Source organism: Portunus trituberculatus, chromosome 32, assembly GCF_017591435.1.
Source record: "Portunus trituberculatus isolate SZX2019 chromosome 32, ASM1759143v1, whole genome shotgun sequence".
Classification (NCBI taxonomy): Eukaryota; Metazoa; Arthropoda; class Malacostraca; order Decapoda; family Portunidae; genus Portunus; species Portunus trituberculatus.
The window spans coordinates 742,281-754,581 of NC_059286.1; the positions used below are offsets into that span (position 1 = coordinate 742,281).

Genomic DNA, 12,301 nt, shown 5'->3' on the forward strand with positions numbered 1-12,301 from the left:
AATACACAAATAGGTAAATACAAATAGGTAAATACATCAAAGACAACCATTGGCTGATAATCTAAACATTTTGGCATAAATCTTATAACTTTTTTTTAATTAATTTTTTAAATCTCGACTGGAGCATGTCCTTAATATCAGCTGTGCAGTTTTTCCCCAGTGGCAGTTTCCTATTTCAAACAAACAAAGGCAAACTGACAAAAATTTATGCACTATTGACTAACTATGTGGGAAAAAAATGCTCGTGTGAAGATATGCTAGGCACCAACCTGCACAGTCGTATCATCATGCGTGTAAAAACTATTTTTGTGAAGCGAGCTTTATAGATGTTTTGCCTTGGGTTTGGTTGACACTTGATAGCTAAGTACCTATCATTTTACAGTCCTGTTACTATAAAGTATATAGCTGGAGTTTGGTGTAGGATGGCTGCTGAGGTTGGTAGTGTATGTTGTGAGCTGGGCGCTGGATGGAGTCACTTATTGAGATAGCAGAATACATAAAGTTGACCGGTCCATGAATCTGATTGACTCCCAGAATGTGAAGCAAAATGAAAAAATGGTTTTGTTTGTGAAGTTTGGATCTGCTAGATAGAAATCCTCACTGGCTCATCCACTTTTTACAGTGAATTGTTATACAGGTAACTCAATTTACGCGATAGATGTGTTCCAAGAGGCATCGTGTATATTAAAATTCGCGTAAAACAAACATGTAATTCTCATAAGAAACAATTGATAATAGGGGGATGCGGGATGTGGTCTCCCCCAAAATTGTACAAAATACTCTACTTATTTGGTTAAATTAACATGTTTTTATTATTTACCATTTTAAATACTAGAAGTGTATTTAAAGTAAAGGGAAAAGCAAGAAATAATAAGAGAAAGCAAGAAATAATAAGAGAAAGCAAAAAATAATAAGAGAAAACAACAAAACAAAGAATACGTAAGCAAAACACTCACTGTGTCACTGCCTTCACCACTCACACCACAGTCAGTCACCATCTTCCTCTGAGCTTTACTACTTTATCAAAAATCCACTTATCAAAAATAACCCCACATGCAGAAGATGAAGGACGTTTTGGGGTCATCTTGTTGAATTATAGGCAGATTGAAGAGATTCCGTCTGTACTCAGTGCTGGCAGACTGCAAATGAGGCATGGGAAGAGCGGAGCTCCCACCTATCAGCCAGCTGCAGAACTCTCTGGTGTGCAGTTTGAAATTGTGTCTGGCGCTCAGTTTGAAAATGCTGTTGGGCCAAATCGCATATAAGCAAACCAATCGTGCAAATTTTTTTTTTTTTTTTTTTTTACATTACAAGGGCACTGGCCAAGGGAAAACAAAGTGTTGGAAAAAAAAAATCCCGCTGGTTGCCAGGCCCTGTTAAGAGGAGAGTAGGAGAAAGAGAAAAAACAAAAAAATCTAAAAGGAGGGTCCAGTTAACGTAAGAGGTGTCTTGACACTCCTCTTTTGAAAGAGTTTAAGTCATAGGCAGGTGGAAATACAGACACAGGTAGAGAGTTCCAGAGTTTACCAGTGTAGGGAATGAAGGAGTGAAGATACTGGTTAACTCTTGCATTAGGAAGATGGACAGAATAGGGATGAGAAGAAGTAGAGAGTCTTGTGCAGCGAGGCCGCAGGAGGGGAAGGCATGCAGTTAGCAAGTTCAGAAGAGCAGACAGCATGAAAACAGCGGTAGAAGACAGATAAAGATGCAACATTGCGGCGGTGACTTAAAGAATCAAGACAGTCAGTTAGAGGAGAAGAGTTGATAAGACGAAAAGCTTTAGATTCCACCTTGTTTAGTAAAGCTGTGTGTGGATCCCCAGACATGAGAGCCATACTCCATACACGGGCGGATAAGGCCCTGTACAGAGCAAGCAGCTGGGAGGAGAGAAAAATGGACGAAGACGCCACAGGACACCTAACTTCTTGGAAGCTGATTTAGCAAGAGTAGAGATGTGAAATTTCCAGTTTAGATTTTTAGTGAAGGATAGACCGAGTGTGTTTAATGTAGAGGAGAGGGAAGTTGAGTGTTATTGAAGAAGAGAGGATAGTTGTCTGGAAGGTTATGTCGAGTAGATAGTTGTAGAAATTGAGTTTTGAGGCATTGAACAAAACCAGGTTTTCTCTGCCCCAATCAGAAACAAGTGAAAGATCAGAAGTTAGGCGTCCTATAGCATCTCGCCTTGAGTCATTTAATTGTTGTTGGGTTGGGCGTCTGTTGAACGCTGTTGAATAATGCAAGGTGGTATCATCAGCATAGGAGTGGATAGGGCATTGAGTCAGATTTAGGAGATCATTGATGAATAATAGAAAGAGAGTGGGTGATAGGACAGAACCCTGTGGAACACCACTGTTGATAGTTTTAGGGAAGAACAGTGACCGTCTACTACAGCAGCAATAGAACGATCGGAAAGGAAACTGGAGATGAAGGTACAGAGAGAAGGATAGAATCCGTAGGAGGGTAGTTTAGAAATTAAAGATTTGTGCCAGACTCTATCGAAGGCTTTCGATATGTCAAGGCCGACAGCAAAGGTTTCACCGAAGTCCCTAAAGAGGATGACCAAGATTCAGTTAGGAAAGTAAGAAGATCACCAGTAGATCTGCCTTTACGGAAACCATACTGGCAATCAGAGAGAAGGTTGTGAGCTGATAGATGCCTCATTATCTTCCTATTAAGGATAGACTCAAAGGCTTTAGAAAGGCAGGAAATCAAAGCTATAGGGCGGTAGTTAGAAGGATTGGAGTGGTCACCTTTTTAGGGACAGGTTGAATGTGAGCAAACTTCCAGCAAGAAGGATAAATAGAAGTAGAGAGACACAGATGAAAGAGTTTGACCAGGCAGTGAGCGAGTTCGGAAGCACAGTTTTGAGAACAACAGGAGGGACTCCATCCGGACCGTAAGCCTTCCGAGAATCAAGGCCAGAGAGGGCCAGGAAAACGTCTTTATAAAGAATTTTAATTTTAGGGATGAAGTAGTCAGAGGGTGGAGGAGTAGGAGGAATATGCCCAGAATCATCCAAAGTTGAGTTGGTAGCAAAGGTTTGAGCGAAGAGTTCAGCTTTAGAAAAGAAGAGACAGCTGTAGAGCCATCTGGATGAAGTAAAGGAGGAAAGACGAAGAAGTAAAGTTGTTAGAGATATTATTGGCTAGATGCCAGAAATCTCGAGAGGAGTTAGAATTGGAAAGACTTTGACATTTTCTATTGATGAAAGAGTTTTAGTAAGTTGGAGAATAGATTTGGCATGATTACGGGCAGAAATATATAGGGCATGAGTTTCAGCAGTTGGATGGCTACGGAACCGTTTGTGAGCCGCCTCTCTATCATTGACAGCACGAGAACAAGCAGAGTTAAACCAAGGCTTTTTAGCTTTAGGATTAGAGAAAGTATGAGGAATGTATAGCTCCATGCCAGAGATAATCACCTCTGTTATGCGCTCGGCACAAAGAGAAGGATCTCTGACATGAAAACAATAATCATCCCAAGGAAATCAGAATAGTACTGCCTTAGTTCCTCCCACTTAGCAGAGTTAAAATGCCAGAAGCACCTCCGCTTAGGCGGGTCCTGAGGCTGCACTGGAGTGATAGAACAGGTAACGGAAATTAGATTGTGGTCGGAGGAGCCCAACGGAGAGGAAAGTTTAACAGAGTAAGCAGAAGGGTTAGAGGTTAGGAAAAGATCAAGAATGTTGGGCGTGTCTCCAAGGCGGTCAGGAATACGGGTAGGGAACTGCACTAGCTGCTCTAGGTCATGAAGGATAGCAAAGTTGAAGGTTTGTTCACCAGGTTGGTCAGTGAAAGAAGATGAAAGCCAAAGCTGGTGGTGAACATTGAAATGCCCTAAAATGGAGATCTCAGCAAAAGGAAAGTGAGATAAGATGTGCTCCACCTTGGAAGTCAAATAGTCAAAGAATTTTACATAGTCAGAGGAATTAGGTGAGAGGTATACAGCACAGATGAATTTAGTTAGAGAGTGACATTGAAGTCTTAGCCAGATGGTAGAAAATTCTGAAGATTCAAGATTGTGGGCACGAGAGCAAGTGGTGTCGTTACGCACGTATGCGCAACATCCAGCTTTGGATTGAAAATGAGGATAGAGCAAGTAGGAGGGAACAGAAAAGGGCTGCTGTCAGTAGTCACAGACAACTGTGTTTCGGTTAGGAAGAGAAGATGAGGTTTAGTAGAGGAGAGGTGGTGTTCCACAGATTGAAAATTAGAACGAAGGCCACGAATGTTGCAGAAATTGATAGTAAAAGTATTAGATGAAGTGTCAAGACACCCAAGGTCGACAGCAGAGGGGCAGTCCGACCTGGGGACATTTATGGTCCCTCCCAGAGGGGACTCCGAGGCAGGGCGTGGTGAAGCCATTATTAAATTTTGATTTGAAGAGAGTGTAAAAGTGTAAGGTGTTGTAGTGTAGTGTAGGAAGTAGTAGAAGTTGTCTTTAGAGGGCAGGCTGCAGCTGCTCAATTGTATAAATGAGACCACAAAGGGAACCGGGAAGAGAGGACACGGGGAATCACTCAGTCTGCAGCACTGCCTACATCCCCGTAAGTACCTCTCCTGGAGTATTCCACCGGGCGGCAGGTGACTACTGCCTACTCCATAGGAGTAGTATAGTATAGTAGTAGTATAATTAAATTAATTATAATATTTTTTCGGTCGCGTTATAACAAAAACGCTTAAATTAAACACACATAAATCGAGAATTACCTGTACTTGTTTTAAATGAACTAATTCCTTTCATCATTAAATTCTATGTTGAAATGACAATTCTGACATCACTTTCATCTTAAAAAATAATCTTTGGTATAAATATTAATAAGCATATCTCACAACCAAGAGGTGTCTTAGGCCATAAAGAGAGCATTTGGGTTTGTCTTTTCTCACTTAGTATCTTTTGTCTTAGCTATAGATATATGCTGGGCATAAGCTGAGGAGTTGTAACCATGCAACACAGAACGAAGAGAAGACTAGCTGTCTTGCATATACATTATATGTTAAGTAATATGCATACTGTTCCTTTTCACACATGATATTTATTTTTTATCTACATACCCCTTTTGTGTATGCATGTTTCCCTTATCCACCATATTTCACAACACAATACATAAAGTTTCTTGTCAAGGAAGATACTAAAGAAAAATATCTATCCTCAGGGACATTGCTGGACATGAGAGATTTGGCCACATGACTCGTGTGTATTATAAATATGCGTGAGTATATATTTCATGCTGTTACTTCCTAGGTGAAGCTATTATTCTGTAGTATAATCCATGAGTACTTTCAGCTGAACATATTTCATCAGCTTTTCATATATCTTACACCATGTTCCATATTGATGTAATGTAAAATGTGTAGTCACACAAGTAAATAGTATAGATAACGAATCCTGAATGTTGTATATATACATACAGCAAAGAATTCTTAATATGATAGTACTCTTCATTGTTCAAATTTTGCAGTGTAGCTGCCGTGGTAGTGTTTGACCTCTCCAGACCTCCAACATTTGATGCTGTACTAAAGGTTAGCTCCTTTTATTTGATTTCTCTGCAGTGTTGTTTAGCAGGAAAAATAATACTAATTTGATAGAAGAGATTGAGCATCAACTTTTAATCTGAAATCTTTCACTATCATAAGAATCTAACTCATGATAGTCTGGTCTCTTCATGCAGTGGGTGAGTGACATTCGAGAGAAAGTAACATTGGGTGATGGTCGCCCACTGCCTGTTCTGCTGTTGGCCAACAAATGTGATATTGATTCTATCACCATCCACCCAGATGTGATCTCAAACTTCTGCAAACAGCATCACATTGATGCCTGGTTTCTCACTTCAGCCAAGGAAGACATCAACATAGGTAAAGTGCTGATATTTATCATCATTACCATTATCACCAGCATTATGTATTGTGTTGTCATTTATTACATAGAAATATTATACAATAACTTTAAAAATATCCCAGAAGGTTGTCCTTACCTCAGTGCTCCCTCAGGAGATGCCATGAAGTGGCTGGTGGGTCGCATCTTAGAAGTGCGGTCAAGTTCCCCAGCTCCTGCCCCAATGGTACGTCCACTGGCCCCAGAAGATCCCCCTGAAAAGGCCCCTACCTACTGTTGCAGGTGCGAGCTTAGACATTTGATTAGAATAGTTTGTTATAGCCCTTTCTACTTTGCATGAAACAATGCCTTTTCAGTCACTGAATATTTACTGTATCCTTGGTTTTATAGGTGAACAAAGCACATCAGCAAATTGGTCACAAGCAGCAGATGGTATGATGTCTTGCTGAACAGTCTTTGTGCTGATGTTAAGCACTGATTAGCTGCCCTTGCTGTGGAAACAGTCCTGCAGAGACACTGCGCAGGAGCAGAGCCATGCAACACTGCCACATGGGGCTCATGTTGGTGCAATGAGGTACTTAAGATCCTGAGTAATGGAGGCTGCTGGAATAGATTTTAGTTTTATGTTTATTTTTCTTGACTCAGTCCATCCCCTGCTCTACATTCTAAAGTGTTTAGTGGCATAATTTTTCTTATGTTTGTTTTAAAAGGAATTATTGTATATTGTGTTTTCTAGTCTACAAAGACATAGTTTTATGTACTGTATGTTTTTTTGCAGAAATGCAGTATTTCAACACTAATACCTAATTAGAGCAGCTATTATTAAGTTTTATTTTTGAGTTTAATTATAAAGTAGAATGAAGTTTGTTCCTTATTCATTGAAAAATCAGTCAAGATATTTGTGCAGCGGTGTAAGGATCATGTTTGTGAAGTGCCTGATCAAGACCTTGTCCGTCCATTGTCTAGTTATTGTGGGACATTTAGGCTGCTTTACGCTGCCCAAGAACCACATAAGTTTTTCATGAGTCTTTCAGTAACTTTTGGAGAGTACATCTACCCATTTTCTATTTGGGTTTTGTACTTTTGTGGTGTTTTTACTATAATGGAGCAATATGGTTTGGTGCAACCTTTCCCGAGTTCCTTACCAAGGATGGGATATGGGACAATGAATAATTAAGCTTTGGAGATTATATTGGTTGAATCCCATAATTCTCATCTATTTCCTTAAATAACTTTTTTTTCATAACCAAAGTTGCCTCAAATTTAACCATTTATTGAGTCTTTGTAAAGGATTATAAATGGTCTTTCTCTTAGTGATTTATCTCTGGAAGCAATACTATTCAATTTAGTGGTGATTCTGGATATTGTTGTACCACTCTTTAGTGAAATGGAGATACTCTATTCTTTTTACTGTGGAGTAATTTTCCATCATTACATCTCTGCCTTAGGAACATCTTGTAGGCGAGGCACTGGTGAGTGGATTGTTGGTGGCATTGATGGAGTCCAAACTTTGTAAGTGATAATTTGATCATCCAGCATCATTATATTGTGAGTGGGTATTCTTCTCTTTCTCCAAAAGAATACATATTACATTTAATTACCTTGCAAGCTTCCAATTTTACAAGCCTCCTTTAACTACAGTTGTGGTATTTTTGTATGATATCCATCCCATCTCCCTCTCACAATTAGTAAGTGTGTAAGAAATTGTAAGGACCTAAACTTGAATTGTTAGACAGATGTACATAGACTTGGAGTTGTCACTGCTTATATGTTCTTTTTGATTCTGGAGACCCAACCATTATATCATTTATTAAATAAAAAAAAGTTTTCTAGATGGAGCAATTTTGGCAAAGTATTTGTACAAAAAAGCAGCTTGAGCTTTGAAATTGACTGTCAAGGAACTTACTACTTTCAGAAAGCAAAAATGACACTATGAAAATGACTTAAGTATTTTTCTGATCTTGTGATATCATATATAGAAAATATTAGCTTTTTTCTCCAAGTGAATCAGCATTATATAAGTGTGATGCCTTTGAAGGAAATTGTTATTAACCCTGCACATGCTCAGAACATAAAAACTGTCCTTCCAGTGTGGATCTATCTTCTGTACCTCACTTTTTAGCTGATGCCATAAATTGCTGACTTTGTAAGGGAGAACTTGGATAAACTTTTCTTTCAAAATAATTTGGTGAAAGACTACTTCCCTTCATGCCACATCCCTGCAGTGACCTTGCCAATGCAGTGTGTGTGAGACCAATTTTTGTCATCAACTTTTTCAACTTTTGAAGCTGAGAGTTTAGAATTGAGAATCAACAACTATTTTATATGCATGATCGTAGGATGTTGTGGCATGTATGAAGTGCATATTATAGTGAAGGTTCCTGATGTTGTTTGAGGCTCCCCTTTTTTTTGGGAAATTAATAATTTAAGAAATAATAATGCTGTTGAAGATGTTGGCAACAAGTGTAAGGACAAGAATGTAGTTGAAAACTAGACAGTCATATATGAAGGCCAATTTTGTTCATTTGTATTTAGATTTTTTTCTCATTTTCCTACTTTACACTATATCGCTCAAAAAATTATCACCTGTGCATAATTATATTTTTATACTTTTTGATTTAGCATTTGGTTCATGGTGTAGCTAAAATGATTGTGTGTGTTGCTAATGAGTTCCAGATGTGTGTGATTGTGTTCAGATATCCCAATCTGGTCACTGTTGGAGTACAATGTTATGTAGATTAGTTCTCAGTATTTCTTAATGTATTATATCTTGATTTTTTCACCACTGCTCATGAATTAGAGAACATATTTTATTCCTTGTCAGACCTCTTGCTTGTAGTTATATTAATATTTTAAAGAATATGTATGTATGGTTTTAAATCTCACTCTAAGGAATTATTTTATGGGAGCCCTACATATGAGACGTTGCGTGACGTAGGGCGATAAGCGCCAAAAACAATAAACGGAGAAAAACGTGGTCAAATTTTTGCGACATTTGGAATGTGATAGCTCAGCAACGGATCAAGCTAGAGAGTTGGGGTTGGTCTTAAAAGAAAGCTTAGAATGTCTACTTTATGTCTGTCATAAAATCAAACACATCATCTTGCCATAATATGAAAGGATTAACGGTGAAATTATTTTTTAGCTGTTTTTCACAGTGTTAAATCGGAGAAAAATGTGGTCATCGGTTTATATCTCAGAACTATGATAAGTTATTGAAAAAATATTATACCATGCATAAAGTAAACATCCTAAGCTTTTATTTAAGACCAATCTCAGCTCTCTAGCTTGATCCGTTTTTTAGCTATCGCATTCCAAATGTCGCAAAACTTTGATCGCGTTTTTCTCCTCTTGTTTTATTCAATCAATATCCTACTATAGTGCTTGAAACATGACTCCAAACCTACACAATCATAATCACATCCTAGCAAAATACAAAATAACAATAAAACACGATAAGAAAAATCTTCAAAATTGTAAAAGAGAGATTAAGAGGAGAAAAAGTAGAGTAGAAGACATGAAAAAAGGAAAAGAAATACGCCAAAAGGATTCATGTATTTTCCTAATGTTATCTAAGCCCAACTTATCATAACAACCATCCTTGCATGTAGGCCCTACCTCACGCTTTTTTACAACTTTCCCTGTATCTCGGCTTACGTATTCCTGGCCGGTGTTCCGTTTAGTTTTCGCCACAATTCTCTTCCACTCACTAGGGCTAGGGCCTGTTTTGTGTCGTAATAAGCTCCCTTCAGCAATCCCCTCACCACTGTTAGAAGCCATCACGGTATCTGCTGGCCAACGTTATAAAAAAACACAAAAATAGTTCATAATCACGGGGTTTGTGGAGACAATAGCGTAGACTGGCTTGGCTGGTGGCTGGCCGTGAGCAGCTGGGGATGCACGGCAGGCAGTGATTGGCCGAGGCAGAGCTATGTGGTACGCTACACAGCAAGGGATTGGTCACTCAGCTTGTCGCTTATCTCCCCTTGTGAAGGCTGGGTTGATGCATGGCGGACGGAGCTACAGTACAGAGAAAAGTTAATGTTACATTATGGGATTTTCGACCATGAAGGCGCTGGCTCTTGCTCCTAAGTTCGGTACCGCTGGAAAGCTGAGACTGGCGAAGACAATGCTATACATAACTCAATTTCATCTACGGTGGCGCTTAACTCCCTCCGTCACACAACGCCTCATATGCAGAATGCTGACACTTTACTGTGGACAGCATAGTGTAAGAAAATAGGAATACATTGTGCTTGAGTCTTGCTACCAAGGACATGGTAATAGGCCTCCAGTTCTTACCTACATAGGGGCTTGGCAGCTTTTATATCTTTGTCATTTTCCTATTGGAAAGTTGTGAAAATTTGTTGGAAGCCTTACATATGATGCTGCTTGATACTTAAGATTGTTGATACTGTAAGTTGTCTTCAAATGGCAGCAAAAGTGTAGAGTAATTTTGATGCTCAGAAGAGTGTCTGAAGTGCCTGTTTTGCTTTTACTGGTCATCCAGGTATTTGTCAAAAACAGTTATTCTCAGGAGAGCTTGAGTGAGGCAGGTGATGTTTACAAAATATTCTCATACATATCTGTATTTTACTTACACAACTAGAAACAGGGTAAGGCCCAAAAGAATTTTATTGGAAGATGTGATGCCACACCTTTCCTTCAGAACAGACTGATCCAGTCATATTGAAATGTGCCTGGAACCCTTGTGGATTTTTTTTTTATCATATACTTCATGTGACTTGCTCAGCTATTAAGATATACTGAGAAGATTGAGCATGAAGGTTTGTTGTAAACATATATTTATACAAATGGGAGTTAATGAAACATATCTTTGGTATTAAACTGTTGTTGTGGTGTCTGTTCATATAGTACATTTCAAATACCTTATGAAAGCAAGCCAAGTAAGTGCTTAACTGTCTAGGGTATGTTAAAGGAACTACATTGTTGAATATCCTGTTTTATCTAGTTGAAAACTAAAGATGAAATGTATCATATTATACACCTATTTTGTGGAAAATTTCTGTACAAAGGATGCTGCCCTATTGATCAACAAGAACAGTGCAAACATTCTAGCTTGTCTGGAACATTAAGATAACATTTATCAGAATTATATTTGCATTTGTCACAGACACTTCTACAGCAGTTCCTCAGCCCTCAGCTGAACCACAGTAAAAATACAATTTGTTTTTTAATGAAGTAGATGTGAATACCACTACTATACCAGCTTGGACTTTATAAAAATTGTGTTGTAATTTTTAAGCCATCTATAGTTTGTTCCAATTTGTGTTTGAGTGTAGCATTCATTTGGGAAGTTTGTCTTTGGCCCCTAGTTTACAAGCTAAAGTTATATCTATTATGTATTGTCTACATTAGACAGTGTAGTTAAATCTCAAATGGCATTGACTTGTTTAGAATTATTCCTTATATATATTGAAAAGTTGAAGAAAGTGCTTGACTTGAAGCTTTATAGGTTGCTAGTTTAAACTTAGTTTACAATATCTAATCAGTGGGAGAGAAGCCTCTCCTATAAATAACTTCATCCAGCACTATATGACTGGGTTATCAGTTTCTAGTATTCCCCTTGAATATGGACTTCATTTGATTGCAACACTCAGAGGAAATTGTCCATAATTGTCATACTTATCTATTTTTTTTAAGATGACAAAGATCATTGCAACAAGATACACACTCTCATCTGATGTAATGTTATCTTAAGTGCACAATTATGACTTCTTCCCTTGCACAATATATACCACGTTGGTGTTGTCTGGCAATATGACAATTGAAAACAATCTGAAAATTGATGTTGGAAACCACCATCCTAATATGAAAATAATATTGGAAACCACCATCCCAATACTAGAATGTATTAAAATGGCATGCCTAAAAGCAAGTTCAAGATTCTTGAACCTTTAATATGGCATACATAGTACTTTCATATATATGTAATTGATGCAAAATGAATGGTAGCATTAATTTGTCATAAGAGATTTGTGAAATGTAATGAGTACTTAGTACATATTGAAATCACTTAAGTATGGTTATTATATTAACACTATTGTTTGAATATATAATTGTCACTCAGGTTTATTTACCGTTTAGAAAAAATGTAATAACTTGTCACAATTGATCTGTTTTCATTGTTAAAATTTGATATGGTGTATTATTTGAATAGCAATTTTATCTGTACTGTTAAGTTATTTTTGAAGGACATACATAAAGTGTCAACCAAAACAGGTTTTAAAAATTTTGCTCATCACTTTATCTGTTATTACAGCTATACTTCATATATTTAAGACCTAAAGGTCTGACATTTTCTTATTAAATTGAAAAGATATCATAATAATCAGAATCAATGGATATCTGGGACTAAAAGCAAAAGTAAATTAAGGTAGATAAATATCAAATTATTGTATTGGAAAAATATCAGGTTGCATCTGGAAGAAAATATAAGCTTATA

The 12,301-nt window shown here is 37.8% G+C and overlaps 1 protein-coding gene across 1 annotated transcript in view; it reads left to right on the forward strand.

The window, feature by feature from the left end:
• LOC123511789 (ras-related protein Rab-32B-like) overlaps positions 1 to 12,075 on the forward strand; it is a 28,643-nt gene extending 16,568 nt beyond the window's left edge. Inside the window, exons 3-7 of the mRNA XM_045267790.1 lie at positions 5,156 to 5,212; positions 5,462 to 5,522; positions 5,672 to 5,855; positions 5,991 to 6,117; positions 6,226 to 12,075. Coding sequence (XP_045123725.1) covers positions 5,156 to 5,212; positions 5,462 to 5,522; positions 5,672 to 5,855; positions 5,991 to 6,117; positions 6,226 to 6,229 — 433 coding nt within the window. The 3' untranslated portion in view covers positions 6,230 to 12,075. The remainder of the gene's footprint in view (positions 1 to 5,155; positions 5,213 to 5,461; positions 5,523 to 5,671; positions 5,856 to 5,990; positions 6,118 to 6,225) is intronic.
• The last annotated feature ends 226 nt before the right edge of the window (positions 12,076 to 12,301 follow it).